Source organism: Mytilus californianus, unplaced genomic scaffold (genome assembly GCF_021869535.1).
Source record: "Mytilus californianus isolate M0D057914Y unplaced genomic scaffold, xbMytCali1.0.p SCAF_13, whole genome shotgun sequence".
NCBI classification, from domain to species: Eukaryota; Metazoa; Mollusca; class Bivalvia; order Mytilida; family Mytilidae; genus Mytilus; species Mytilus californianus.
Genome location: NW_026262615.1, coordinates 13,811,036 through 13,836,688, shown reverse-complemented (window position 1 = coordinate 13,836,688; position 25,653 = coordinate 13,811,036). Strand labels below are relative to the sequence as shown.

At 36.0% G+C, this 25,653-nt stretch overlaps 1 protein-coding gene across 1 annotated transcript in view; it reads left to right on the top strand.

The window, feature by feature from the left end:
• LOC127723209 (MAM and LDL-receptor class A domain-containing protein 2-like) overlaps positions 1-25,653 on the top strand; it is a 101,065-nt gene that overhangs the window by 16,582 nt on the left and 58,830 nt on the right. Inside the window, exons 7-16 of the mRNA XM_052229733.1 lie at positions 28-118; positions 1,721-1,862; positions 3,449-3,533; positions 6,340-6,534; positions 12,242-12,368; positions 13,078-13,194; positions 16,138-16,247; positions 18,230-18,345; positions 21,587-21,741; positions 24,095-24,208. Of these exons, the coding sequence (XP_052085693.1) occupies positions 28-118; positions 1,721-1,862; positions 3,449-3,533; positions 6,340-6,534; positions 12,242-12,368; positions 13,078-13,194; positions 16,138-16,247; positions 18,230-18,345; positions 21,587-21,741; positions 24,095-24,208 (1,252 nt within the window). The remainder of the gene's footprint in view (positions 1-27; positions 119-1,720; positions 1,863-3,448; positions 3,534-6,339; positions 6,535-12,241; positions 12,369-13,077; positions 13,195-16,137; positions 16,248-18,229; positions 18,346-21,586; positions 21,742-24,094; positions 24,209-25,653) is intronic.

The following is a 25,653-nucleotide window of genomic DNA, read 5'->3' as shown; positions in this document are numbered from 1 at the left end:
TTATAGTACATTCTATATTTTTTCCAGGGTGATTCAAGCGGCAGAAAGAGAAATTTTGTCTCTTATACTCAATGGCTTTGGAAAGATGGGATTGTTCCTTATAATATACATAACATGTGTAAGTACTGGACTCTTATAAATGTAAATATTGTCAAACATAGTTGGTAATTCGATGGATTTAGAAGAGTTTTAAATTTTATTGTCATTCAGTTTTCGCTCACCTGGCCCACAGGGCCAAGTGAGCTTTTCTCATCACTTGGCATCCGTCATTACATCATCCTTGTCCGTCGTTCCATCGTCTTAGTCCATTGTTCCATCGTCGTCTGTTAATTTTTACAAAAATCTTCTCTGAAACTACTGGGCTAAATTTAATCAAACTTGACCACAATCATCATTGGGGTATCTAGCTGTCTTAAAAGTAGATCTTGTCTTGCTGATCATTTTTGCTTATTTAAGTTAAGTTATGGAGGAAATCTTGCAACGATTCCTTACTGGAGTCATTGCCCTTTCATGACAATATTTACCTTTTTTTTTGCATTTTGCCTTACATGATAAAAATTGTAATAGATAAATAGACACTTTAAATCACAATAATGATCAGCAAAGCAAGATCTACTAAGAAGTCAAATTTTGCCAATATAGTTAGTAGACTGTCACTCTTTATAGGAGTGATTGCCCTTAAATGAGGATTTTTTACCCTCTTTTGTGTTTTGAGCAAAAACTAAAGGAGATAGAGAGAAACTAAACAGACTAAATGATCAATAATGCAAAATCAACAAAACAGATTTTTGTCATGAATTTTATTCTTGTCTACAATGTTGGAGAGTGTCCTTTGTTGAATATGCACTTAGACCAAGGTGAGCGACACAGGCTCTATAGAGCCTCTAGTTGAGATCACCAAATTCTAATTGCCTCTATGTCAGGATTCAAGGGGTAAACTTAATCTAATAATGGCCGCTATAGTTTTCTTTTTGTCCATTAATTTTGGGAAAACTTTGTTTTTGTTAAAAAAAATCACAAATGTTGAGAAAAGTCTTTTGTAAATGCAAAAGGAAATTTTGCACAGTTGTTGTGCATATAATAATGTTTTGGTGAAGTTCCCTCAGATTTTAAGTAATTTCTTTTATAAACATGATAAATGCGAAATCTCCAAAAGTACAGGTAGGCGGCCTCAGAAATGTTGCACAGTTGTGATAATAGTAGTTTTGCATATTATATTTTCATGAAATTCTGCTTATTGATTTGGGGAAAAACTTCTATTTTTGTTATAAAATCATGAATTTTGAGAAATGTTTCTTAAAATAGGAAAAACTGATGTAAATGTGTATTTAATATATTTTGATTTAAGTTATTTCAAAGTGATCATGGTGATTGACAGATTGAAAAAAATAGTAAAAACTTAATTTAGAAAAAAAAATCACAAATTTTGAGAAGCATCTTCTTGTTGTAGGATGTCGTTTAAAATTGATATATAATATGAGCATAATATGCATTCCAAATTGATTCCTTAAGTTAAAATTTTGTCAAAAACTGTTTTGTTAAAAAATATTAATTCTGACAATCATATTTTTTGTGTTAAATGAAAAAAGGTATTTGCTATTAAGAAATGATTCTGTGTCAAAAGTACTGGTTCTGCCACCATTTACAAAAAATGCTCACCAAAATACATAGTGCTTGCATTAAAAAAAAAAAAAATTCTCATTGGCTTTTTTTATTGCAGCCTCAAGTTCTGTTACAGTAATTAACAACGCTATTAAACAGTTCGATGACTATACATGTGTTAAATGGATAAAAACTACTGATCCCCTGTTCGACCAATCAACACTTGGACACCAAAATGTGGTAACATTTATAAATGAAAAGTATGTCATGAAATATTTAATAATATTGAGCTGAAAATAAGTTTCATTAAATGTTGTAAAAGAAGATGTGGTATGATTGTCAATGAGACAACTCTCAACTAGAAACCAAATGATGTAGAAGGGTAGCAACAATAGGTCACCATATGGCCTTCAATAATGAGCAATACCATACTGTATAGCAAGCTATTGAAGTCCCAGAAATGGCAAATGTAAAACAATTCAAAACGAGAAAAGTAACGGCCTGATTTATGTACAAAACAATAAAAGAAAAGCAAATATGATTTACAGCAACCCACAACAACAACACTCCTTTAGAAAAGGTAAATTTGATTATTGTTAAATGATTTTTCTTCTGGTGTAGTTGGTTTTATTGGTGGAAACATTTGGACTAATACAGTCACAATGATTGAAATTGTATTTGTTATGATAAAACTCCATTGCAAAATTTTGCAGTTAGGATATATTATTGAACTTTACTTACCTTAACTTGAGCTCTAGTCACTATTCACATAGAAGTGTTTTTTCCATGTATAATCCTTACAAAATTTGACAATATTTTTCAACTAGTAGCTTGAAAAAGAAAGCTGTGTGACCCATACTTTTTATTATATTTTTGAAAAAAAGCATGAGGTAACCTACATTTGGACAACATATTAAAAATTTCTAACATTTTTTATTTAAACCACCTATCTACATTGTACATCTAACCATTTCTCGACTTCTCTGATTTTTAGCCCAAACTAACGGGTAAAAGCCCTCTTCAACACATATTGTCTTTGTGCTCTGACAGGTAAAAGCCCTCTTCAACACACATTGTCTTTGTGCTCTGACAGGTAAAAGCCCTCTTCAACACATATTGTCTTTGTGCTCTGACAGGTAAAAGCCCTCTTTCAACACATATTGTTTTTGTGCTCTGACAGGTGAAAATCCTCTTTCAACACATATTGTCTTTGTACTCTGACAGGTAAAAATCCTCTTTCAACACATATTGTCTTTGTGCTCTGACAGTTAAAAGCCCTCTTCAACACATATTGTCTTTGTGCTCTGACAGGTAAAAGCCCTCTTCAACACATATTGTCTTTGTGCTCTGACAGGTAAAAGCCCTCTTTCAACACATATTGTCTTTGTGCTCTGACAGGTAAAAGCCCTCTTCAACACATATTGTCTTTGTGCTCTGACAGGTAAAAGCCCTCTTTCAACATATATTGTCTTTGTGCTCTGACAGGTAAAAGCCCTCTTCAACACATATTGTCTTTGTGCTGTGACAGGTAAAAGCCCTCTTCAACACATATTGTCTTTGTGCTCTGACAGGTACAACAGAGGCGAAAGATACCAGAGGGACATTAAAACTCATTAGTCTAAAACAAACTGACAACACCAAGGCAAAAAACAAAAAAAAAAGGCCAAGAAGACAAACAACAGTACACAAAACACAACATTGAAAACTTAAGACTGAGCAAGTTATATTTGTACACACATATTGAGTTTTATTGCATTTTTAGGGCTTGCTGGTCCTAGGTAATATTTGTATTTGGTTGGCAATTTGTATTATACACATATTGAATAGTGTTTTATTGCATTTGTAGTGGGTGTTGGTCCTATGTTGGCAATGTTGATCCTCAAAGTAACAATAAACAGCCCCTTAGCTTATCCGAACCAGGTTGTGTTAGCGTAAGTATGTTGTATGATTCAGGGGCGGGTCCAAGATTTTTATAAAGTGGGCTGTAATTCCATAAAAGTGAATATTTACCATGTTTTTGGACTGTTAATGCCAAACAATGGTTTTTGTCTGAAAGCGAGACATAGGGATTGCTTTTCCGACGGAAATTTGTTTTTTGTTTAAGACTTAACTATGGGTCTAAAGGGAATTAGTTTTTTTATGTAGAACTATACTATGGGTCTAAAGGAAATTTGTTTCTTGTGTACAACTAAACTATGGGTCTACAGGGAATTTGTTTCTTGTTTACAACTAAACTGTCGGTCTAAAGGGAATTTGTTTCTTGTTTACAACTAAACTGTCGGTCTAAAGGGAATTTGTTTCTTGTTTACAACTAAACTTTGGGTCTAAAGGGAATTTGTTTCTTGTTTACAACTAAACTTTGGGTCTAAAGGGAATTTGTTTCTTGTTTACAACTAAACTTTGGGTCTACAGGGAATTTGTTTCTTGTTTACAACTAAACTTTGGGTCTACAGGGAATTTGTTTCTTGTTTACAACTAAACTTTGGGTCTACAGGGAATTTGTTTCTTGTTTACAACTAAACTTTGGGTCTACAGGGAATTTGTTTCTTGTTTACAACTAAACTTTGGGTCTACAGGGAATTTGTTTCTTGTTTACAACTAAACTTTGGGTCTAAAGGGAATTTGTTTCTTGTTTACAACTAAACTTTGGGTCTAAAGGGAATTTGTTTCTTGTTTACAACTAAACTTTGGGTCTACAGGGAATTTTTTTCTTGTTTACAACTAAACTTTGGGTCTACAGGGAATTTTTTTCTTGTTTACAACTAAACTTTGGGTCTACAGGGAATTTGTTTCTTGTTTACAATAAAGGGAATTTGTTTCTTGTTAACAACTAAACTTTGGGTCTAAAGGGAATTTGTTTCTTGTTAACAACTAAACTGTGGGTCTACAGGGAATTTGTTTCTTGTTAACAACTAAACTGTGGGTCTACAGGGAATTTGTTTCTTGTTTACAACTAAACTGTGGGTCTCAAGGGAATTTGTTTCTTGTTTACAACTAAACTTTGGGTCTAAAGGGAATTTGTTTCTTGTTTACAACTAAACTTTGGGTCTAAAGGGAATTTGTTTCTTGTTTACAACTAAACTTTGGGTCTAAAGGGAATTTGTTTCTTGTTTACAACTAAACTGTGGGTCTAAAGGGAATTTGTTTCTTGTTTACAACTAAACTGTGGGTCTACAGGGAATTTGTTTCTTGTTTACAACTAAACTGTGGGTCTACAGGGAATTTGTTTCTTGTTTACAACTAAACTGTGGGTCTACAGGGAATTTGTTTCTTGTTTACAACTAAACTGTGGGTCTACAGGGAATTTGTTTCTTGTTTACAACTAAACTGTGGGTCTACAGGGAATTTGTTTCTTGTTTACAACTAAACTGTGGGTCTACAGGGAATTTGTTTCTTGTTTACAACTAAACTGTGGGTCTACAGGGAATTTGTTTCTTGTTTACAACTAAACTGTGGGTCTAAAGGGAATTTGTTTCTTGTTTACAACTAAACTGTGGGTCTAAAGGGAATTTGTTTCTTGTTTACAACTAAACTTTGGGTCTAAAGGGAATTTGTTTCTTGTTTACAACTAAACTGTGGGTCTAAAGGGAATTTGTTTCTTGTTTACAACTAAACTGTGGGTCTAAAGGGAATTTGTTTCTTGTTTACAACTAAACTTTGGGTCTAAAGGGAATTTGTTTCTTGTTTACAACTAAACTGTGGGTCTAAAGGGAATTTGTTTCTTGTTTACAACTAAACTGTGGGTCTACAGGGAATTTGTTTCTTGTTTACAACTAAACTGTGGGTCTAAAGGGAATTTGTTTCTTGTTTACAACTAAACTTTGGGTCTAAAGGGAATTTGTTTCTTGTTTACAACTAAACTTTGGGTCTACAGGGAATTTGTTTCTTGTTTACAACTAAACTGTGGGTCTAAAGGGAATTTGTTTCTTGTTTACAACTAAACTTTGGGTCTAAAGGGAATTTGTTTCTTGTTTACAACTAAACTTTGGGTCTACAGGGAATTTGTTTCTTGTTTACAACTAAAGTATTGGTGTAAGGGGAATTTTTTTTGTTGACAAATTAACTATGGGTCTAAAGGGAATAGACCACTTTCGAGTTATGTCCTTTACTGGAAAAGTTTGTCTATTTTGTGCGCCTTTATGATGTCATTTACCAGATAGAGGGGATTGCCTCTTTGTGATCGTCATTATGCATGATAAACTAGAAATAATATTTGTACCATAGGTACTTAATCACATTTTCCTGATGACAGCAGTGCCGATTATCATTTATAAGAATTTAAATTGCCGACTAAATGGTGCAATATAGCATCATATTTTTTTCAACCGATCGCTCAACATAGGAACAGAAGTGACGACGCCCCTAAACGCACGAATGATGTTCACTAAAACCAAAGTTTTTGACGGAAATGCAACGAACTCGAAAGTTGTCTATTTGTTTCTTGTTTACAACTAAACTATGGGTCTAAAAGGAATTTGTTTTTTGTTTACAACTAAACTATGGGTCTACAGAGAATTTGTTTCTTGTTTACAACTAAACTATGGGTCTAAAGGGAATTTGTTTCTTGTTTACAACTAAACTTTGGGTCTACAGGGAATTTGTTTCTTTTTAACAACTAAACTTTGGGTCTACAGGGAACTTGTTTCTTGTTTACAACTAAACTATGGGTCTAAAGGGAATTTATTTCTTATTTAAAACAAAATCAAGGTCATATTAAAAAACTGTCTTTCTTTGCAGTTAAGCACTACTGTACATGAAATGTTACATGCAATGGGAGGACATCACGAACAATCTCGAACTGACCGTGATAATTACGTCAGTATTGAATGGCAAAACGTAGAACAAGGACAGGGCAATTATAACATGAAGAAGTTAGACACTCAAGACAATAACCCATATGATGCAGAATCTTCCATGCAGTACAGTTTGCATGTGAGTATTTTTGTCATAAAGAAAAAATTGTTACTAATAATTAACTTCTACCTCATTTGGTCTCTGGTGGAGAGTTTTCTCATTGGCAGTCATACCACATCATCTTTTTTTTACCTGTGTTGCTAAAGGCCAAAGCAGGTCTAGTAACTACTTGACTCGGTCCATCTGTGTGTCCATCCAAAAGACTTTGGGTAGGAAACTTTCGTCAAAGTTTTTTTAACTTCTATGAAAGAGAATGATTTTATATTTATTGTGCAGCTTGATAATGTGGAGTTTTAGTGAGTAAGCAGTTTTTACATGCACTGTGCAGCTACTTCCTGTTTGTCATGCAATGGCAGCTTCTTCCTGTTTGTCAATAGTTTGAAATTGTACAACGCTCATTGTACAAGGAAATTTCTCCTCAATGTTTTCTTGCTTTCAATGTAAGGGAATGATCAGTTATGCTTCAGTATACATGCAACCTCAATCAGTTACATGCAGCCACACAGGTCCAGATCTAGATCCCGTATAGGTCTTGTTAAATAAATATTGACTAGAGTGGTAATGATTCAATGATTAGCACCAATGTATGTTGATCATCCATTTAGTACAGTTTGTTAGTACTCTCTATTGTCAAAAAGGGAAAATTTGTTATGTAAATGCTGAGTAGAGTGGTAATGATTTAATCTTTGTAAAAAAATATATATTAGTAATTTCCTCCCTGTTTAAAGTTGACTGTACAAAGAAATGTACCTGATGTTGTTCTGTGCATCCAGTTTCATAGGCAACTGAACAAAGGAATACCTGATGTTGGTCTGTGCATCCAGTCTTGTAGGCAACTGAACAATGGAATACCTGGTGTTGGTCGGTGAATGCAGTATTGTAGGCGACTGAACAAAGGAATACCTGATGTTGGTCTGTGCATCCAGTCTTGTAGGCAACTGAACAATGGAATACCTGATGTTGGTCTGTGCATGCAGTCTTGTAGGCGACTGAACAAAGGAATACCTGATGTTGGTCTGTGCATGCAGTCTTGTAAGCGACTGAACGAAGGAATACCTGATGTTGGTCTGTACATGCAGTCGTGAAGGCGACTGTACAAAGGAATACCTGATGTTGGTCCCTAAATGCAGTCTTGTAGGCAACTGAACAAAGGAATACCTGATGTTGGTCGGTGAATGCAGTATTGTAGGCGACTGAACAAAGGAATACCTGATGTTGGTCTGTACATGCAGTCGTGAAGGCGACTGTACAAAGGAATACCTGATGTTGGTCCCTAAATGCAGTCTTGTAGGCAACTGTACAAAGGAATACCTGATGTTGGTCCCTAAATGCAGTCTTGTAGGCAACTGAACAAAAGAATACCTGATGTTGGTCGGTGAATGCAGTCTAGTAGGCGACTGAACGAAGGAATACCTGATGTTGGTCGGTGAATGCAGTATTGTAGGCGACTGAACAAAGGAATACCTGATGTTGGTCGGTACATGCAGTCGTGAAGGCGACTGTACAAAGGAATACCTGATGTTGGTCCCTAAATGCAGTCTTGTAGGCAACTGAACAAAGGAATACCTGATGTTGGTCGGTGAATGCAGTATTGTAGGCGACTGAACAAAGGAATACCTGATGTTGGTCTGTACATGCAGTCGTGAAGGCGACTGTACAAAGGAATACCTGATGTTGGTCCCTAAATGCAGTCTTGTAGGCAACTGTACAAAGGAATACCTGATGTTGGTCCCTAAATGCAGTCTTGTAGGCAACTGAACAAAGGAATACCTGATGTTGGTCGGTGAATGCAGTCTAGTAGGCGACTGAACGAAGGAATACCTGATGTTGGTCGGTGAATGCAGTATTGTAGGCGACTGAACAAAGGAATACCTGATGTTGGTCTGTACATGCAGTCGTGAAGGCGACTGTACAAAGGAATACCTGATGTTGGTCCCTAAATGCAGTCTTGTAGGCAACTGAACAAAGGAATACCTGATGTTGGTCGGTGAATGCAGTATTGTAGGCGACTGAACAAAGGAATACCTGATGTTGGTCTGTACATGCAGTCGTGAAGGCGACTGTACAAAGGAATACCTGATGTTGGTCCCTAAATGCAGTCTTGTAGGCAACTGTACAAAGGAATACCTGATGTTGGTCCCTAAATGCAGTCTTGTAGGCAACTGAACAAAAGAATACCTGATGTTGGTCGGTGAATGCAGTCTAGTAGGCGACTGAACGAAGGAATACCTGATGTTGGTCGGTGAATGCAGTATTGTAGGCGACTGAACAAAGGAATACCTGATGTTGGTCGGTACATGCAGTCGTGAAGGCGACTGTACAAAGGAATACCTGATGTTGGTCCCTAAATGCAGTCTTGTAGGCAACTGAACAAAGGAATACCTGATGTTGGTCGGTGAATGCAGTATTGTAGGCGACTGAACAAAGGAATACCTGATGTTGGTCTGTACATGCAGTCGTGAAGGCGACTGTACAAAGGAATACCTGATGTTGGTCCCTAAATGCAGTCTTGTAGGCAACTGTACAAAGGAATACCTGATGTTGGTCCCTAAATGCAGTCTTGTAGGCAACTGAACAAAGGAATACCTGATGTTGGTCGGTGAATGCAGTCTAGTAGGCGACTGAACGAAGGAATACCTGATGTTGGTCGGTGAATGCAGTATTGTAGGCGACTGAACAAAGGAATACCTGATGTTGGTCTGTACATGCAGTCGTGAAGGCGACTGTACAAAGGAATACCTGATGTTGGTCCCTAAATGCAGTCTTGTAGGCAACTGAACAAAGGAATACCTGATGTTGGTCGGTGAATGCAGTATTGTAGGCGACTGAACAAAGGAATACCTGATGTTGGTCTGTACATGCAGTCGTGAAGGCGACTGTACAAAGGAATACCTGATGTTGGTCCCTAAATGCAGTCTTGTAGGCAACTGTACAAAGGAATACCTGATGTTGGTCCCTAAATGCAGTCTTGTAGGCAACTGTACAAAGGAATACCTGATGTTAGTCTGTGCATCCAGTCTTGTAGGCGACTGAACGAAGGAATACCTGATGTTGGTCTGTGCATCCAGTTTGTAAGCGACTGAACGAAGGAATACCTGATGTTGGTCTGTGCATCCAGTCTTGTAGGCGACTAAACAAAGGAATACCTGATGTTGGTCCATGCATCCAGTCTTGTAGGTAACTGAACAAAGGAATACCTGATGTTAGTCTGTGCATGCAGTCGTGAAGGCGACTGTACAAAGGAATACCTGATGTTGGTCCCTAAATGCAGTCTTGTAGGCAACTGTACAAAGGAATACCTGATGTTGGTCCCTAAATGCAGTCTTGTAGGCAACTGTACAAAGGAATACCTGATGTTAGTCTGTGCATCCAGTCTTGTAGGCGACTGAACGAAGGAATACCTGATGTTGGTCTGTGCATCCAGTTTGTAAGCGACTGAACGAAGGAATACCTGATGTTGGTCTGTGCATCCAGTCTTGTAGGCGACTAAACAAAGGAATACCTGATGTTGGTCCATGCATCCAGTCTTGTAGGTAACTGAACAAAGGAATACCTGATGTTAGTCTGTGCATGCAGTCGTGAAGGCGACTGTACAAAGGAATACCTGATGTTGGTCCCTAAATGCAGTCTTGTAGGCAACTGTACAAAGGAATACCTGATGTTGGTCCATGCATCCAGTCTTGTAGGCGACTGAACAAAAGAAAACCTGATGTTGGTCTGTGCATCCAGTTTGTAAGCGACTGAATGAAGGAATACCTGATGTTGGTCTGTGCATCCAATCTTGTAGGCAACTAAACAAAGGAATACCTGATGTTGGTCCGTGGATCCAGTCTTGTAGGCAACTGAACGAAGAAATACCTGATGTTGGTCCATGCATCAAGTCTTGTAGGCAACTGAACAAAGGAATACCTAATGTTGATCTGTGCATCCAATCTTGTAGGCAACTAAACAAAGGAATACCTGATGTTGGTCCGTGGATCCAGTCTTGTAGGCAGCTGAACGAAGAAATACCTGATGTTGGTCTGTGCATCCAATCTTGTAGGCAACTAAACAAAGGAATACCTGATGTTGGTCCGTGGATCCAGTCTTGTAGGCAGCTGAACGAAGAAATACCTGATGTTGGTCTGTGCATCCAGTCTTGTAGGCGACTGAACAAAGGAATACCTGATGTTGGTCCGTGGATCCAGTCTTGTAGGCGACTGAACAAAGGAATACCTGATGTTGGTCTGTGCATCCAGTCTTGTAAGCGACTGAACGAAGGAATACCTGATGTTGGTCTGTGCATCCAGTCTTGTAGGCGACTGAACAAAGGAATACCTGATGTTGGTCTGTGCATCCAGTCTTGTAGGCGACTGAACAAAGGAATACCTGATGTTGGTCTGTGCATCCAGTCTTGTAGGCGACTGAACAAAGGAATACCTGATGTTGGTCTGTGCATCCAATCTTGTAGGCGACTGAACGAAGGAATACCTGATGTTGGTCCATGCATCCAGTCTTGTAGGCAACTGAACAAAGGAATACCTAATGTTGATCTGTGCATCAAGTCTTGTAGGCGACTTTACAAAGGAATACCTGATGTTGGTCGGTGCATGCAGTATTGTAGGCGACTGAACAAAGGAATACCTGATGTTGGTCTGTGCATCCAGTCTTGTAGGCGACTTAACAAAGGAATACCTGATGTTGGTCGGTGCATCCAGTCTTGTAGGCGACTGAACAAAGGAATACCTGATGTTGGTCTGTGCATCCAGTATTGTAGGCGACTGAACAAAGGAATACCTGATGTTGGTCTGTGCATCCAGTCTTGTAGGCGACTGAACAAAGGAATACCTGATGTTGGTCTGTGCATCCAGTCTTGTAGGCGACTGAACAAAGGAATACCTGATGTTGGTCTGTGCATCCAGTCTTGTAGGCGACTGAACGAAGGAATACCTGATGTTGGTCCATGCATCCAGTCTTGTAGGCAACTGAACAAAGGAATACCTAATGTTGATCTGTGCATCAAGTCTTGTAGGCGACTTTACAAAGGAATACCTGATGTTGGTCGGTGCATGCAGTATTGTAGGCGACTGAACAAAGGAATATCTGATGTTGGTCTGTGCATCCAGTCTTGTAGGCGACTTAACAAAGGAATACCTGATGTTGGTCGGTGCATGCAGTATTGTAGGCGACTGAACAAAGGAATACCTGATGTTGGTCCGTGCATCCAGTCTTGTAGGCGACTTAACGAAGAAATACCTGATGTTGGTCTGTGCATCCAGTCTTGTAGGCGACTGAGTGATGAAATTCCTGATGTTGGTCTGTGCATCCAGTCTTGTAGGCAACTGAACGAAGGAATACCTGATGTTGGTCCAGTCATCCAGTCTTGTAGGCGACTGAACAAAGGAATACCTGATGTTGGTCTGTACATGCAGTCTTGTAGGCAACTGAACAAAGGAATACCTGATGCTGGTCTGTGCATGCAGTCTTGTAGGCGACTGTACAAAGGAATACTGGATGTTGGTCTGTGCATCCAGTCTTGTAAGCACTCTCACATGTACAATTCCAGATTTTTATATTAGCAATGTCTTGGACAAGTTTGAAAATTGGCACAGATCTACTATTTTTAAAAGAAATGACTCTCCCTAAAATTGTAAAGAGTGGTGACCCTTATTCAGCATAAACCTTACTTCCTGTTTTGTATTTTTTCCACAAGTATCAGATTTACTTACTGTTTTGTATTTTGCAGGCCTTTTCCACAAATGGTCAGAAAACAATCCTCTTTAAAGATCAACGATTAGAGTTTTTGGCCGATTCAGCTGATGGTCTAGAGTTCTATGATATACAAGATGTTACTGTTGCATATAAATGTACAGGTAAGTAGAATTTGTGATTTTCTGTTTGTTTCAGTCTTTAAGTATGAAGAAAGAAAGATGTTGGATAAATGTCAACGAGACAGCAACCCAATGACAAATATAACCAAAAGACATCTTGTCAGAGGTCAACATGCATACTTAGCGATAGAGGGTTTGTATGCAAAATGTCAAGCTCTGGATAGTCCTGAGTCCATAACAAGCAGATATCATTATATTGAAAGCCAAAGCATTAAAACTAAAGTTCAGATTTCCACAACAAATTTTCTGTGGCTATAGCCTATTAGTGTATTTTGATGGTGTTTTTACTTACCATGCTAGACCCTCATGGGTAGTCAAGGTCGTTAAACACCCCCTAGTAGAAGTGTTTATATCTTAGCATCAGCTGTGTTATTGTAAACTTTACAGATAATGTCATTATTACCATGAAAACACATGAAATATTTGCCACTGAATGTTCAGCAAAATATTTAGTATGAAATCAATTTTTTACCTGGAAATCACTTTCTTAGATTTAAATGAGAGTATTTTTTGTCACCTTGTTTCAACAAATCTGTAGTTTCTCAGAACCTTTTGTATCAGTGCATCATGTCTGCAGAAGTTAACAACTGAAACTTATATCTTTAGCCGTGGTTTCTAAATGTTCCAAAAAGTCCAAGTATTGACGGTTCAGATTTTTTTTAATATATTTTTTTCATAATTATATATTTAGACCACTGCAGCACCACACCTAGCTGTCAGAATGGAGGCTTTGTTAACTTTCAATGTACATGTACTTGCCCAGATGTGCTGACTGGTGCCACCTGTGAACAGACTGTCTCCAATAGTCGTAAGTATCTGGTTATCTCCCCTGATTAATGTTAATTTTTGACAAATGTGTATTTAAAGCAAAGTATTGTCCTTGTGAAATATTATCCCCCAAGACAATATTTCATGACTTTATATCATGAAATTTTGTCTATCTATAAAATAATGTCCAGAAAAGGACAAATTTCCATATGAATCTTTGTCCATATACAGACAATATTTTATAGGTGAAATTTTGTATTATTAAAGGGAGGTAATCCAAGATTATATATTGTGTATTTTGAGATTCATGTTGGATTGTCATCAAATTTTGTCTCATGAAGGACATGCTATAGAAATTTAATATTTTTGATAATGATAACATTAAAGTGTTTTAATTGAATTCTGATTGATAATAAACTAACCTGCATAATTAATTTATGCAACAATTTTTAATCCACAGTATATTTGGGGAAATTACTTTTTATGTATTATATATGAGCCAGGAAACATAAGTTCCATAATTTTGTGGCTTGAATGTCAAACAATATATGTTAGAGAAAAGTGAACAGGTTGTATAAACCAGACTAAAACAGCTGTAAGGACAAACTCTTATACAAAAATAAAATATATGACTGTGTTAAATTATGTTGATAAAAAGCAATGAACTGGCATTTGTCTTCTTGTTGTATGGATAAAGTATTCACGAACAGGTCTGTGTGTAGATTGTGTAATATTATTTCTTTTATCTTGTATAATTATCATGTCTACTTCCCACTGAATCAGGCATTACTTCTCTTAAATACTCTAGAGTTTTTTAGTCTTGCCTGCGATGAAAGTCGCAGAAAGCGAGACATAGGGATTGCTTTTCTGGCGATGATGACAATGATGGCTCTGGCTCTGGCTCCTGTGTCAACAATTGTTAAGTTTTCTGCTTCAGTTAGATTGATAGGAACTACTTGTGATAGATCATTTCATATTTTGTATGAAGTCACATCACTATCATTACAAATCAGTTTGACGACTATTTTGAGACCCTGCCCCCCTAGGACATGCATGGTCCAGTGACTTTGATTTAATTAGCAATTTTCAATGTTATTTTTTCTGCTTAAGTTAGTTTGATAGGAACTACTTGTGATAGATCATTGATATTTAATAAAAAGTTGCATTACTATTAGTGCATATCAGTTTGACGACTTTTTCGAGGTCCTGTCCCCTTTGTCATGGTCCAGTAACTTTGAATTAATTAGCAATTTTCAAAGTTAAGTTTATCTGTTTAAGTTATATTGATAGGAACTACTTACAATAAACAACGACATTTTCTATAAAGTTACATTACTGTCTGTACATCTCAGTTTGTCGACCCACTAGATCATGGTCCAGTGACTGAATTAATAAGTAATGTTGCTGTCCATCAGATTGTCTTTTTCTGAATTTTATGCCGATAGGCGAGACATATCTCTGTGTGAACAGTTTATTTGAAATTTAATGAAAAAGATTTATTAATCTATGGTTGCATTGCCTATCAGGTAATTTTTGTGCCCCACCTACGATATATAGTAGAGGGGCATTATGTTTTTCGGTCTGTGCGTCTGTTCGTTCGTCCGTCCTTCTGTTTGTCCATCTGTCCTGCTTCAGGTTAAAGTTTTTGGTCAAGGTAGTTTTTGATGAAGTTGAAGTCCATTCAACTTGAAACTTAGTACACATGTTCCCTATGATATGATATTTCTAATTTTAATGCCAAATTAGAGTTTTGATCCCAATTTCACTGTCCACTGAACATAGAAAATGATAGTGCAAGTGGGGCATCTGTGTACTATGGACACATTCTTGTTCCAATTGAGCTTCAGTATATGATAAACTGTTGTTGAAATAGCATTGTGCAGTTTAATGTAAGTAGAGACTTGAAAATTTACGATATAGTCAAAAAATAACAAATATACTAAGATGGGTGCAATGAAAAAAAAAAGTTCATTGTATTGCTAATGAAATGCCTCTGGTCCATTATTAGTGCAGCTCAAGATTGATGGAGTTTCAGTCCATACGGGTGTGGAAACAAAGCATAGTCATCAAGATATGTGGTCAACAAGATATGTGGTCAACAAGATATGTGGTCAACACATAATCAAGCTTCTACTTTCTCATTATTTTGGCTTATCTTGCAACAACAGTCCCTAATTCTATAAGTTATTCTTTTTATAGCACCATATTTCATTTAGGATAATCATGTACAATAAATATAAGTACAGGTAAAGTGGCGATTATGAATTCTGTAAAATGGTGCAATTGATACCTTTGAAAAATAATATTTGGTGCAAATGATACATCTTGAAAATAGCAATTGGCCCAAAACGACTGCAGTGGTATAAATTGCCGCAAAAGGTGGCATATCCTTCTAGCTTGAGACATAGATAAGGGTCTGAATGGGGTTTTCAGAATAAGGAATGAGCCATATAAGAACAAAGAATGGAGATAAAATGACAAAAATATTAAAAAATAATATGAAGAAGGCCAGTGGCCGAAACGTCTTAAAAAAATGGTTTATTAACTACAATAAAAAATAATAAAGAATGGAGAATAATGGGGTGCTAAAACTCAAAGATAAGCAAGACTGTTTTACAAAAAGAAAGATTATGGACACAATATTTGAGTCTATTAATGTGAGTAATTTCAAGTTGAAAGCATACTGCCAGGTATACAGAAAACTGCAAATTATATTTAAGTTAATTAAAGAAAGTGGATCTAAAATTTATATTGATTTTGGAGACTGAGATTTGTTTTTAGATAACGTAATTTAATACATTTATAAGAAAGTGTGTTAAACATAAGATAACTGAAAGGGGGGGGGGGGGGGGGGGGGGTTAAAATAGAAGGTGAGTGGGAGTTAAAATAGGTTGATGTGTTGTGTTTGTTTTAAAAAGATATAACCATATGAATTCTTAACTTGAGCATTACCTAGAATAGATTATAAATTGATTTATTTTAGAAACTTGTGGAGGAGTTATCACCCTTGGTGTAGGAGAAGAAAGAATTATTGAATCACCAAACTATCCATCTAACTATCCAACAGGGCTAGAATGTACTTGGTTGATTAAGGTAGGAATTGTCACCTGGTGAAGTAATCAAGCTGTTCAACCAACTATCCAACGTCAACAGGGCTAGAATATTCTTGGTTTATTAAAATAAGAATTTGTTTATCTGGTGAAATCCCCAAATTATTCATTCAACTGTCCAACAGGGCTATAATGTTCTTGGTTAAATAAAGAATTTTGTTAATTGCTGAAATGACCAAACTATTCATTAACTATCCAACAGGGCTAGAATGTACTTGGTTGATTTGAGTAAGAGTGTCCAACAAGGCTAGAATGTGCTTGGTTGATTAGGGTAAGAGTATTCAACAGGGCTAGAATGTACTTGGTTGATTTGAGTAAGAGTGTCCAACAGGGTTAGAATGTACCTGGTTGATTAGGGTAAGAGTGTCCAACAAGGCTAGAATGTACTTGGTTGATTAGGGTTAGAGTGTCCAACAGGGTTAGAATGTGCTTGGTTGATTAGGGTAAGAGTATTCAACAGGGCTAGAATGTACTTGGTTGATTTGAGTAAGAGTGTCCAACAGGGTTAGAATGTACCTGGTTGATTAGGGTAAGAGTGTCCAACAAGGCTAGAATGTACTTGGTTGATTAGGGTAAGAGTATCCAACAGGGTTAGAATGTACTTGGTTGATTAGAGTAAGAGTGTCCAACAAGGCTAGAATGTGCTTGGTTGATTAGGGTAAGAGTGTCCAACAGGGTTAGAATGTGCTTGGTTGATTTGAGTAAGAGTGTCCAACAGGGTTAGAATGTGCTTGGTTGATTTGAGTAAGAGTGTCCAACAAGGCTAGAATGTGCTTGGTTGATTAGGGTAAGAGTGTCCAACAGGGTTAGAATGTGCTTGGTTGATTTGAGTAAGAGTGTCCAACAGGGTTAGAATGTACCTGGTTGATTAGGGTAAGAGTGTCCAACAAGGCTAGAATGTACTTGGTTGATTAGGGTAAGAGTGTCCAACAGGGTTAGAATGTGCTTGGTTGATTAGGGTAAGAATATTCAACAGGGCTAGAATGTACTTGGTTGATTTGAGTAAGAGTGTCCAACAGGGTTAGAATGTACCTGGTTGATTAGGGTAAGAGTGTCCAACAAGGCTAGAATGTACTTGGTTGATTAGGGTAAGAGTATCCAACAGGGTTAGAATGTACTTGGTTGATTAGAGTAAGAGTGTCCAACAAGGCTAGAATGTGCTTGGTTGATTAGGGTAAGAGTATTCAACAGGGCTATAATGTACTTGGTTGATTTGAGTAAGAGTGTGCAACAGGGTTAGAATGTACCTGGTTGATTAGGGTAAGAGTGTCCAACAGGGATAGAATGTACTTGGTTGATTAGAGTAAGAGTATCCAACAGTGTTAGAATGTACTTGATTGATTAGGGTAAGAGTGTCCAACAGGGCTAGAATGTACTTGGTTGATTAGGGTAAGAGTATCCATTAAGGCTAGAATGTACTTGGTTGATTAGGGTAAGAATATCCAACAGGGCTAGAATGTTCTTGGTTGGTTAGGGTTTTGAGTATCCAACAGGGTTAGAATGTACTTGGTTGATTAGGGTAAGAGTGTCCAACAGGGATAGAATGTACTTGGTTGATTAGGGTAAGAGTGTCCTACAGGGTTAGAATGTACTTGGTTGATTAGGATAAGAGTATCCAAAAGGGCTAGAATGTACTTGGTTGATTAGGGTAAGAGTATCCAACAGGGATAGAATTTCTTGGTTGATTAGGGTAAGAGTTGTCATCTGGTGAAATAATAAAACTCTTCACCCAGCTATCCTTTTAGACTTGTGTATATGTGGTTAAAAATTATTTTCTGGTGAAATCACTAAACTATTGATCCAACTATTCTACATGTTTAAAGTGTGCTTGGTTTTCAAAGGAAAATAATGTCTGTTCTGTGGTAAAACTCACCATACCATCCATCTATTAAATGTCGGTGGTCTATAGTGTTAACTTTAAGGTAGAACTGCGCTTGTGAAGCATTCTTGTTTTTTTTTCTTCAGGGAACGGCTAATAGCTTAGTAAGAGCCTCAGTACAGTACATGGATATATCTTCTGGTGCTACATGCAGTCATTGGTTGGAATATAGATATAATTTATTGGGACAGAAAGGCCCAAAGTGAGTATTATTGGTTAGAGTAGAGATATAATTTATTGGGACAGAAAGGTCCAATGTGAGTATTGTTGGTTGGAGTAGAGATATAATTTATTGGGACAGAAAGGTCCAAAGTGAGTATTATTGGTTAGTGTAGAGATATAATTTATTGGGACAGAAAGGTCCAAAGTGAGTATTGTTGGTTGGAATATAGACATAATTTATTGGGACAGAAAGGTCCAAAGTGGGTATTATTGGTTGGAGTAGAGATATAATTTATTAGGACAGAAAGGTCCAAAGTGTGTATTGTTGGTTGAAGTAGAGATATAATTTATTGGGACAGAAAGGTCCAAAGTGAGTATTGTTGGTTGGAATATAGATATAATTTATTGGGACAGAATGGTCCAAAGTGTGTATTGTTGGTTGAAGTAGAGATATAATTTATTGGGACAGAAAGGTCCAAAGTGAGTATTATTGGTTAGTGTAGAGATATAATTTATTGGGACAGAAAGGTCCAAAGTGAGTATTGTTGGTTGGAGTAGAGATATATTTTATTAGGACAGAAAGGTCTAAAGTGTGTATTGTTGGTTGAAGTAGAGATATAATTTATTGGGACAGAAAGGTCCAAAGTGAGTATTGTTGGTTGGAATATAGATATAATTTATTGGGACAGAATGGTCCAAAGTGTGTATTGTTGGTTGAAGTAGAGATATAATTTATTGGGACAGAAAGGTCCAAAGTGAGTATTGTTGGTTGGAGTAGAGATATAATTTATTAGGACAGAAAGGTCCAAAGTGTGTATTGTTGGTTGAAGTAGAGATATAATTTATTGGGACAGAAAGGTCCAAAGTGAGTATTGTTGGTTGGAATATAGATATAATTTATTGGGACAGAAAGGTCCAAAGTGAGTATTGTTGGTTGGAGTATAGATATAATTTATTGGGACAGAAAGGTCCAAACTGAGTATTATTGGTTAGTGTAGAGATATAATTTATTGGGACAGAAAGGTCCAAAGTGAGTATTGTTGGTTGGAGTATAGACATAATTTATTGGGACAGAAAGGTCCAAAGTGGGTATTATTGGTTGGGGTAGAGATATAATTTATTAGGACAGAAAGGTCCAAAGTGTGTATTGTTGGTTGAAGTAGAGATATAATTTATTGGGACAGAAAGGTCCAAAGTGAGTAATGTTGGTTGGAATATAGATATAATTTATTGGGACAGAATGGTCCAAAGTGTGTATTGTTGGTTGAAGTAGAGATATAATTTATTGGGACAGAAAGGTCCAAAGTGAGTATTATTGGTTAGTGTAGAGATATAATTTATTGGGACAGAAAGGTCCAAAGTGAGTATTGTTGGTTGGAGTAGAGATATAATTTATTAGGACAGAAAGGTCCAAAGTGTGTATTGTTGGTTGAAGTAGAGATATAATTTATTTGGACAGAAAGGTCCAAAGTGAGTATTGTTGGTTGGAATATAGATATAATTTATTGGGACAGAATGGTCCAAAGGATGTATTGTTGGTTGAAGTAGAGATATAATTTATTGGGACAGAAAGGTCCAAAGTGAGTATTATTGGTTAGTGTAGAGATATAATTTATTGGGACAGAAAGGTCCAAAGTGAGTATTGTTGGTTGGAATATAGACATAATTTATTGGGACAGAAAGGTCCAAAGTGGGTATTATTGGTTGGAGTAGAGATATAATTTATTAGGACAGAAAGGTCCAAAGTGTGTATTGTTGGTTGAAGTAGAGATATAATTTATTGGGACAGAAAGGTCCAAAGTGAGTATTGTTGGTTGGAGTAGAGATATAATTTATTAGGACAGAAAGGTCCAAAGTGTGTATTGTTGGTTGAAGTAGAGATATAATTTATTGGGACAGAAAGGTCCAAAGTGAGTATTGTTGGTTGGAATATAGATATAATTTATTGGGACAGAATGGTCCAAAGTGTGTATTGTTGGTTGAAGTAGAGATATAATTTATTGGGACAGAAAGGTCCAAAGTGAGTATTATTGGTTAGTGTAGAGATATAATTTATTGGGACAGAAAGGTCCAAAGTGAGTATTGTTGGTTGGAGTAGAGATATATTTTATTAGGACAGAAAGGTCTAAAGTGTGTATTGTTGGTTGAAGTAGAGATATAATTTATTGGGACAGAAAGGTCCAAAGTGAGTATTGTTGGTTGGAATATAGATATAATTTATTGGGACAGAAAGGTCCAAAGTGGGTATTATTGGTTGGAGTAGAGATATAATTTATTGGGACAGAAAGGTCCAAAGTGAGTATTGTTGGTTGGAATATAGATATAATTTATTGGGACAGAATGGTCCAAAGTGTGTATTGTTGGTTGAAGTAGAGATATAATTTATTGGGACAGAAAGGTCCAAAGTGAGTATTGTTGGTTGGAGTATAGACATAATTTATTGGGACAGAAAGGTCCAAAGTGGGTATTATTGGTTGGAGTAGAGATATAATTTATTAGGACAGAAAGGTCCAAAGTGTGTATTGTTGGTTGAAGTAGAGATATAATTTATTGGGACAGAAAGGTCCAAAGTGAGTAATGTTGGTTGGAATATAGATATAATTTATTGGGACAGAATGGTCCAAAGTGTGTATTGTTGGTTGAAGTAGAGATATAATTTATTGGGACAGAAAGGTCCAAAGTGAGTATTATTGGTTAGTGTAGAGATATAATTTATTGGGACAGAAAGGTCCAAAGTGAGTATTGTTGGTAGGAGTAGAGATTTAATTTATTAGGACAGAAAGGTCCAAAGTGTGTATTGTTGGTTGAAGTAGAGATATAATTTATTGGGACAGAAAGGTCCAAAGTGAGTATTGTTGGTTGGAATATAGATATAATTTATTGGGACAGAATGGTCCAAAGGATGTATTGTTGGTTGAAGTAGAAATATAATTTATTGGGACAGAAAGGTCCAAAGTGAGTATTATTGGTTAGTGTAGAGATATAATTTATTGGGACAGAAAGGTCCAAAGTGAGTATTGTTGGTTGGAGTATAGACATAATTTATATGGACAGAAAGGTCCAAAGTGAGTATTGTTGGTTGGAGTATAGACATAATTTATAGGGACAGAAAGGTTCAAAGTGAGTATTGTTGGTTGGAGTAGAGATATAATTTATTGGGACAGAATGGTCCAAAGTGTAAAAATTATGAAATATCAGACTAGGATATCTTTTAAAAAACTATGGATTTAGGACAGTTTGACCACATCCTCATCTTTTTAGTGTATATTTTTATAATACAGGGTATGTGGTACAAACTTTAATGCTGATGTAGAAGTATGGGACAGTACACCAGATGAGCTAAGCAATGCCATGATAATTAGATTTGACAGTAACACATACTCATCTGCGGCAGCATCAAAAGGATTCTCCATTAAAGTTACATCAATGGGAAATGGTTTGTATTTACAAGTGAAGGTATCTCTACATTATAAGCTTCTTGCAGTACTGGGAAGATGGTTTAGTTGTAGGCTATATTGTAAGCCACTTACGGTACTGGGAAGGTGGTTTAGTTGTAGGCTTTACATGTCCATCCATCATATGCTTGTAACATTTTCTTGTTCATGAAATAATTGAATGATTGATACACAAGTTTAATGATATGAGTCTATATCTGCAAGATGAGTTTTTAAATGGAAACGCTTAATAAAAGATCTCTTGAATATATTTTTTTTTTAAATTTGGATATTAAGGCCACATGACTCTATTGGCCATGTGCTCTATTGCCATCACATGGCATCAATTGTTGTTGTTTAAGCATACCTGTTAATTGACATGTATTTTGTGGGTGTGACCCACAAATTTACCATCTCATTACAGATTTAGTAATGACCTGCCTAGATTATCAAACAACCTAGGATATCAATGTGTGACCCATTTTTACCCGTATTCTAGTGCCATGAGACTTCCAATGTCTAAAATGCTAAAATTTCTTCTGAAAAATGCAAAATTAGAAATCTTTTCGAGACAGGAAGTTGATAATTTGCTCTCAGTTGAATGATTTACAGCTATCCAATTATAATTTTGACACTTTTGATTGTAAAGCAATAAAAATTAGCTAGTTATATGGTCAATTGTACCCAAGAAAGGCTGAAGCCTGTTAAGCTTGACATACAATTTTATGTCCTGGTTTATAATATTTACAGTTTGCAAATATCAATTATACTATTAAAATCATTTTAAAACAATTTAAACCCTTATTATACATATCTGTTTGAGAGATACATGTCCCTAAAATATTTTTAACCATTTATATTTGTTGTCACTAAAAATCCATGTGCTATACTTGGGACTGCACAGAATGTGAACAACAATACATTCTTCTTTCTCTTAATCTTCCTTCTATGTATAGGAGCACTAGCTATAGCTGATTTCTTAAAATAACTTGGGGTTTATAGAATTCATTAATAAAAAATAGTCTGAATGAAACAATTAGAGGGCATTGCTTTATATTGATAGTTGATAAATAATAAATATTTAACAAATACAATGAAGATGAAATGAAACCATTAAATTGAAATTTTGAATAATTTGCAGTAAATACTTCACAATTCTATATTGTACACATTATAGATTATTAAAAAAATTCTATAAATTCTTAAATTCAACCGAAAAAAGTTTGTACACGTTATGACCTGACATTTTTTCCTCTATTCAGATCATGACCTGCATTTTTGTCGAGCCTGCGACTTTTGTCGCAGAAAGCTCGACATAAGGATAGTGATCCGGCGGCGGCGGCGGCGTTAGCTAACTTCTTAAAAGCTTTATATTTTAGAAGGTGGAAGGTCTGGATGCTTCATACTTTGTATATGGATGCCTCATGTTACGAAGTTTCTGTCAGTCACATGTCCAATGTCCTTGACCTCATTTTCATGGTTCAGTGACTACTTGAAAAAAAAGTTCAGATTTTTTGTAATGTTAAATTCTCTCTTATTATAAGTAATAGGATAACTCTATTTGGTATGTGCGTACCTTGCAAGGTCCTCATGCCCGTCAGACAGTTTTCACTTGACCTCGACATCATTTCATGGATCAGTGAACAAGGTTAAGTTTTGGTGGTCAAGTCCATATCTCAGATACTATAAGCAATAGGTCTAGTATATTCGGTGTATGGAAGGACTGTAAGGTGTACATGTCCAACTGGCAGGTGTCATCTGACCTTGACCTCATTTTCATGGTTCAGTGGTCAAAGTTAATTTTTTGAGTTTTGGTCTTTTTTTCTAATACTATATGCAATAGTTCAACTATATTTGGTGTATGGAAATATTTTATGATCTATTTGTCAGTCACACAGTTTTTTTTTTTTACCTTGACCTCATTTTCAAGGTTCATTGTTCAGTGTTAAGTTTTTGTGTTTTGGTCTGTTTTTCTTAAACTAAAAGCAATAGGTCAACTATATTTGTTGTATGGCCTGCCTAGCATGGTTCATCTGACCTTGACCTCATTTTCATGGTTCATTGGTCAATGTTTAGTTAACTTGGTTAATAATAAGTTTATGTGACAGTTGTAATAAAGCTTTATATTTAGGACTATCAACATAATATCAATGATAAGTAAAGAAGGCGAGACATTTCAGTGTGTGCACTCTTGTCATTTTCATGTACCATTTACCAGCTCACTGGTAGGTAAATGATCAATTTGACATGTGCATGAGTAAAATACGTTTCTCAATAATTTTAATCATGAAATATTAAAAGGTTTATTATAGAATAATCCAATTGAAGTTGTTGATGACTGGTATTATTTTTCAGGATGTGTCAGCCTCCCTTGTGTATATGGAAAATGCAGCAGCCCTGAGGGTACCAGTACCTATACATGTACATGTAACCAAGGTGTATCAGGGACAAACTGTGATCAATTTAGCAGTGAGTATTATGTTACTGGTACTGTTGTTAACTGTTTTTAGGTCACCTGACTGAAAGGCCAAGTGAACTTTTCTCATCACTTTGCGTCCGTCATCCTCCTTTGTCGTCTATTCCTTCTCAACAAAATTTTAATTTAATTTAAAAAATGTGTCTGTTTCCCCCAGTTGCCAACCAAGATGGCCAACATGGCTAAAAATTGAACATAGCCCTGGGGTAAAATGCAATTTTTGCCTGTTATTTTGAAAACTGCTATGCATAGAGGAATTTTGACATAAGCAAAAATGTTCAGAATGTTGAGCTGTACTATACCTATTGCCTATTTGAGTCTAAACTGTCTGACGACTTCTTATAGGAGTGCCCTTCAGTGATGAATTTTACCATTTTTAATTTTTTTTTCATATCTCGAAAATCATAATAGATAGACTGAAACTTTAAAAGCAAAAATAATCAGAAAGACAAAATCTACCAGAAAATGAAATGACAAAATTCGTCAGATGACTCTTCATTAGAATGATTGCCCTTTAATGAAGAATTTTACCAATTTTTTACATTTTTATGCCCCACTTAGGGGCATTATGTTTTTTCGTTCTGTGCATCTGTTCGTTTGTCCGTCTGTCCTGCTTCAGGTTCAAGTTTTTGGTCAAGGTAGTTTTTGATGAAGTTGAATTCAATCAACTTGAAACTTTGTACACATGTTACCTATGATAGTGCGAGTGTGGCATCCGTGTACTATGGACACATTCTTATATATATCTTAAAAAACTATAATAGATAGATGGAAACAATACAAACATAAATGATCAGTAAGACAAGATCTACAAATAGGTCAACATGACCAAATCGTTAGTCGACTCCTTAGTGAAGTTATTGCCCTTTAATGATGATTTGTCCCATTGTGCCTATTGTAATAGATAGATAGAAACTGTATGAAGCACAAATGATCAGCAAGACAAGATCTATGAATAAGCCATAATGACAGAAATCTTCAGTCCACTTGTTTTGGAGTTATTGCTGTTTAATGATAATTTTTAATTTTTTTTGCATTTTTGGCCTATTATTTTGAAAACTATAATAGGTAAATAGAAACTTTTCAAAGGAAAAATTATCAGCAGGATAAGATTTATAAATATGTCAACATGACTGAAATTGTCAGTTAGCTCTTAATTGAGTTTTCCTCGTAAAAAGTGACCATTGTTGAAGATGCAGGTGAGCAAAAGAGGCTCTTTGGAGCCTTTAGTTACTTGGTTAGCAATTGTTCTGTTATTGTTTTTAAAATAAAAACCTTTCTCGAAATGAGATAAAAATCTATTCCAGAATTTTGTACTTTGAATTCCAAAGAATATGAGATGAGTGTGTATAGTTTTGTATTACCTCAACTTGGACAAATAATTAGTGAAAATCTAAAACAAGAAGTTCAAATTTTAATGAAAAATAATACCCTTGAT